General features: G+C 38.7%; 1 protein-coding gene across 1 annotated transcript; it reads right to left on the bottom strand.

Moving 5' to 3' along the window:
- Positions 1–1,809: 1,809 nt before the first annotated feature.
- Positions 1,810–5,239, bottom strand: lamtor2 (late endosomal/lysosomal adaptor, MAPK and MTOR activator 2). The gene is made up of 4 exons (XM_035639860.2): positions 5,026–5,239; positions 3,519–3,681; positions 3,333–3,422; positions 1,810–2,349 (listed from the first exon to the last, which is right to left on the bottom strand). The coding sequence occupies exons 1-4, from the start codon at positions 5,091–5,093 to the stop codon at positions 2,293–2,295; spliced, it is 378 nt and encodes a 125-aa protein (XP_035495753.1). The 5' UTR covers positions 5,094–5,239; the 3' UTR covers positions 1,810–2,292.
- Positions 5,240–5,662: the final 423 nt, after the last annotated feature.

The following is a 5,662-nucleotide window of genomic DNA, read 5'->3' on the forward strand; positions in this document are numbered from 1 at the left end:
GCTTTGGGAGAGAGAAGAACAGGGTCTGCAAAAAAAATGTTGTGACACATTAATTGCGAGTCACACGGTTTCCTGCCCCTTCACCACCCTTCCCTTTCTGAGTGCACAGAAAAAATGGCTTGTTTGAACAAGACATGTGTATCCAGGTTTGCTCCTCTCTGCAGCGGGCGGGGGCTGTGTCAGGGAGTGGTGGAGCAGGGGCGGAGGTTTGTCCTAGTAATGGGAGCTAGTGTAGGTGCAGGTTGGACAGGTAATGCAACTCCCAGGTGTAGGGCTGAGGTGGGACTGTCAGGTCAGGTGCCTCCTGGTGGACGAATCAAACGGCTGCATGCAGGACGCAGAAAGGCAAAGTCTTCCTATTTGAATGCAAAAAGGAAAATACACCCTGAAGAGCTGTCTCCGTCTGCCAATAAAGATCACCTCTTTTTTTCTGATCCACTTTTTAAATCTGATATAATGACTTAATGAATCTGTAATCTTTCTTGTTTTTCACTTTTCTCTTTGCAGAAAAAGGTCAAGGCAACACAGACAGAACAGGATACCGTTAAACTTTAAAACTGCTGACTGTTCGATTCCCTGTCATTTAGCGAATTGATTTTAAGATCTAATTGTTTGTGTTTAAATCTTTAAATGGGGTGGGACCTCAATATCTTTGTGACCTCCTACACCACCTGAGAGTTTTTATGGTTTGTGCATTACCTTTTGTGTATTTTATAGTGTGGTATATTTTCATTTGGTTATATGTATTTATTTGATTAATTTCATGAATGTGCAGCGATTTGTTGAACTATGTTCTGTGAAATGTGCTATATATATATACTAGGATTTGGATGGTGTTAAATTAGGAAAATATTTTTCGGGGCTCCTCATATTAAATACTTATGCAGTAAATTAGCAAAATATCTTGTAATTATTGACAATACTTACCGACTGTTTCACTAAAATCATTTTTACTTATATTCATTTAAAGCTACAGTGTGCAATATTTAGAAGAACCTATTCACAGAAATTTAATATATTGTCCATAACTATGTGTTGATATATGTATAATCACCGGCAAAAAAGAACCAATGCTCTTTCTCCAACTTTGAGTGAGTTACATATACTGTAGTTACATTAGGGGGACCCGACCTCCGTGTAAGTCGTCATGTCTGCTACTTTGTGTTATTCTGCGTTCCGGTTCCACTGCCACTTGGGTTGTCGGAAAAAAATCACCACCCCTGGGCTAGTTCCGAGGTGTAATGGAACGCGGCATTAAATACGGTTGCAGAAAACTGTCCAGAATACGTCACATTCACGTTCAAATGGAAGTTGGTTGCGGTTTGCAACTTTACCATCAGATGCCGCCAGAAAATTAAAAAGATTACACACTGGGGCTCTACGGTTTTGATTCAAGTGAGCGAAGATAAATAGTCAAAAAGTCTTGATATGATAAAAAATGAACATTGTATAATGTGATTTTCTATAGGAAAATATCTCACAGCTACAAATACAAAAGATCATAGGTTTGTGATGCAGGACATGATGTAATACATTTTTAAATGAATACTGGTTGATGTTGGATAACTATTTCAACAGTATTATGACGTGCTTGTTTGTAACAACAGTACCCTTCAGAAATGGGAGCCATCTTAACAGCGTAGGACTGTTTTCAAACTTTGTTCCAACTTTGACCTTTTCCTGCTGAAGGTGATCTCTCTTTTTTTGTGCCTACATGCATAAAGCCAGTATAGAGCATTAACGCAAAAAGTATGAATATTAGTCCAAAAACTGTTTTTTTGACAGCTTTGAAACAAAAAACACAGCAAATTACATTGATTGCAATTTAATGAGACAGAAATTCTTATTCTCATAACTCTCCATACACTTCATAATATGCATTTCAGGCCAGTGATGCGATTCAAATTGTTCACTTTTCTGCAAAAGCCAGAGAGAAAACTGCAAATGAGTGAATCAGCTGTGAGAGCGGCTGATAGTAAAATCATTTCAGCAGTTGTACACGCAGACGTCATGCTGACATGAACTCTGGAGCGGATCATTAAACAAATGGACTCACAAGTGAAGACAAACGGTTAAAAACTCAAACAAGTTGTTAGTTTCAATACCATATTTATAAATACACTGAAGAACCCCCAACACGCACGCACGCACGCACTCACTCACTCACTCACTCACTCACTCACTCATATATATGCATCGTACTGTGAACAGACAGAATGTTACAGTAGTCCATGTTTGATCAAGTGATGCTTTCTCATCCAGGCAGAAAGAGAAGCGACGCAAACATGTTCATTATGACGCAGCCACTTGGGTCAAAGGTTCCTCCAGGTACTGCACCAGTGCTTCTGCCTGTTAACACAAAAACATACACGAAAATGTCAAATATTTAATCCTTTCAGCTTCTCAAATGTGACAATGTGCTGTTAATCTTTTCTAATATCATAGTCAATTTAATATCTGAGATTTGGACAGTTTTTCCTAAAAAACCAAGCATTTGATGATTTCATCTTTGGCTCCAGGAAACTGCTATTGGAATTTTTTTTCCACGGATTCATAATTTGAAACAAGATTTAGTTGCAGCCTACAACTGGAGCTGAGTCTTCTTTTTTTTCCTTTTCCTTCAGAAAACACTGAGGACGAAACTACTCTGCACTGAGACAGTGTGCCAAAACACCAGGTTCTCTACTACACACTCTTTTCCCCACTTGTGAGCTCAGCAGATGTTAGCATTCGTAATAAAAATCCTATTCAAATCATGTCCGATTAAAAATAATCAAGACGTACTGCCATGCTTGAACACAAAATGGCCTAAAGATACATTCTGAAGTTTACCATGAGGTGTGACAGTTCTGAACCAACCATGACCAACCAGTATCACATGATGGCTTGATGATTGCTTACATTGATCACGTTAGAATTCTTAGGCTTACAGAGTGCAATAACCGTCTGTCACATGCATCTTTGTCCCGACCCATTTCCCCCGTTTAATATTTAAAACTGATGCGATGTGTTCAAAAAATTTAAAAAATGAATATTTGACCAATCATAATCGTAGGAGCCACATCCGCTGACCTTGATGACTGAATTATGGTACATTTCAAAACAAACCCTCTGGTGGTGAAAGGTGGTACCTGCTCTTTTGTAATCTCCATAAACCCAAAATGTAAAAAATTTATTGATTTTACCTGGTGATGACATGGACCTGGAAATTGGGAAAAGTCCACTATCTCTGAATATACAAATGAGCCACAGTGAAAATACCACACATTGGTCATATGGTGACATTGGACGGCTGACAGCAGCACCGGCTGCTAATGCGTTGACGCTCTCACCTTGGCTTTCAGCATCCCGAAGCCCACCGTCTCTTTAGCGTACATGCACAGCAGAAGGTTGGCTACACGGGTGATGGCAACTCTCCCCTCCTGAGAGACACATGGAGAGACAATGACAAAAGTGCCCCGATCGCCAAAACACCTGACAACCAACAGCACGTCAGTGGTTTGAGAAGAACTCCTCACCATGCAATCCATGAGTATGAATTTGAGTTTGTCTTCATTGAAGGCTTGGTGGCCGTTCTTGTCATAGGCGGCCCAGATGTTGCTCGCGATGGCGGCCGTCACCCGCGCGTCGGTGTCGCCGTACCCGGAGTACGCCAGTAGGGAACCTTCGTTGTTCAGGAGGCTGGTGGGAATGTTTGGTTGGATGTGAGATTTTAACCGCAAACTGTGAACTGTAGATTTTTTATCTCTATCAAGTAGGGGTGGACGGTATAAACAGTAAACAAAGTACACCGGTCCTGGCGCAGTGGTCGTAATAAAAAAACACTGGCTCTGCATATCAGACATCACTTTCTTATACGAGGCCTAGTAAAGACGCACACTGAGATGTTGTACTTGAAATCAATTTTTATTTTCACTTTGTGCAGCTTCATTTTATTGTATCTTGCGAAAATAAAGGTGTTATTCAGAGATGTTACTTGAGAAAGGGTTTCTTATCTTTTTTTCTATTATGGAGTTTTGCGCAACAAATCTCCTTTAAATACCTCTGGACTATGTGAAATATGTCTTGGTAATACAGCTAAAAGTGCAGTAATAGCTGCTATGCAGTTGCCATACCTTTACCTCTTCAGAAGCATTCATATTGAAATTTGAAGAAAAAACAAATATGAAGCACGTACCGTTGCTTCAAATTTTACCGGGGTAAAAAATTGGAGGCCACACTGCCCAGCCCTACAATTAGCTTCCCTAACATGTTGGACATCCCTCGTAGTGAATATGTGGAAGGACCAACTCGCGGTTACCAATCAAATCAAAGTATATACTAAATATTAAATATATTATGTCTAACTTACATGAACATGTAAGTTACCATGACTTGATGTTGCTGATTTGATACTACAAGTTAAAATAACCTTGTCATGGTCACAGGGCCAAACGTGTTTGTAGGTTCAACTTTTACAGATCATTTTAAACACCTGTTTTAATGAACACCAAGGCCATAATTATTGCTATAAGACAAATATGAAAGCACATGATGATTACATATATTAGCAAATTTAGACATCATTTCATTTTGTCATATACTGTATATATATAAATATTAGTATTATATGTTTTTTTGATTGGCTGGCAGATTAATCAACACTTAAAAAAACAACGACACAAATCAGTAAGAACCCTAACTGTCAATGAAGGTACGACTTGACTACTATTCGAAAGTAGCATGTAATATTTACACACTGTATAGTTATAATGATACCATATAGAAACAGCTGTAAACACTGTATATAAATAGAGTTGGATGATGTTGATGATTTTAGCCTACATGTAACGCAGCGCTTGGAAGAGGAGTTGAGGTTCGTCGTGTAAATATCACGACATGTGTATGAAAAGCCCAGAGTTATAACTGTCACAACATCAAACATCAAAAAAGCCCCAACAACTTCATTCTCTTATCAATTAGCATCTCGCTAGCATGCAGCTAGCTAGCTAGCTAGCTAAGGCTAGCATGGCTAACCGTACTCACAGTGTGCTTTGGACTCCGTTCGTGTTCGCCTGGCTGAGAACCTGAGTCAACGCCTTCGGTCGTAACATAGCTCCGCACCGACTGACTTGTGATAAAGCAAAAACAATAAATAATATGTAATAAATTTTGTGACTAAACAAATCGCTTCAAACTGTCACGAGACTACACATCAACACACGCAGTCAAGTCAGCTGATTGTGACGTTTTCTTCCCATTTCCGAATGGATAGCATTGTGGGAATTGTAGGCATGGAATTGACAACTTTTTTCCCCTGATCTATTTATTTAGCTGTTTATTGTATAAAGCTAAATGTGACACTAAAGTATTGCCATTGTTGTGGCACTTTTCGTCCAACAATATTTCAGTGTTAAACACTTTATTTGTACTCCACTAAATGTATCTTTATAGTAGTTTTATCAGTTTTCTATATTAGTACAATTCAACCCTTTTGCTTTTAATAGTTTGTGCTGCTGTGTCAAATCTGAACATTCTCTCAGGTACATCTTATCATAGATATGAGATAATCTACCAGATTTTTAAAGTTTCATATTAAAAATTCTAATAAAAACTTTCAGAATACAAGACTGTGTAAGGTAGAAAAAAATACACTTTGAAAAGGAGCGTGGCAACAAAAAGG

This window comes from Scophthalmus maximus, chromosome 1 (genome assembly GCF_022379125.1).
Source record: "Scophthalmus maximus strain ysfricsl-2021 chromosome 1, ASM2237912v1, whole genome shotgun sequence".
NCBI lineage: Eukaryota > Metazoa > Chordata > Actinopteri > Pleuronectiformes > Scophthalmidae > Scophthalmus > Scophthalmus maximus.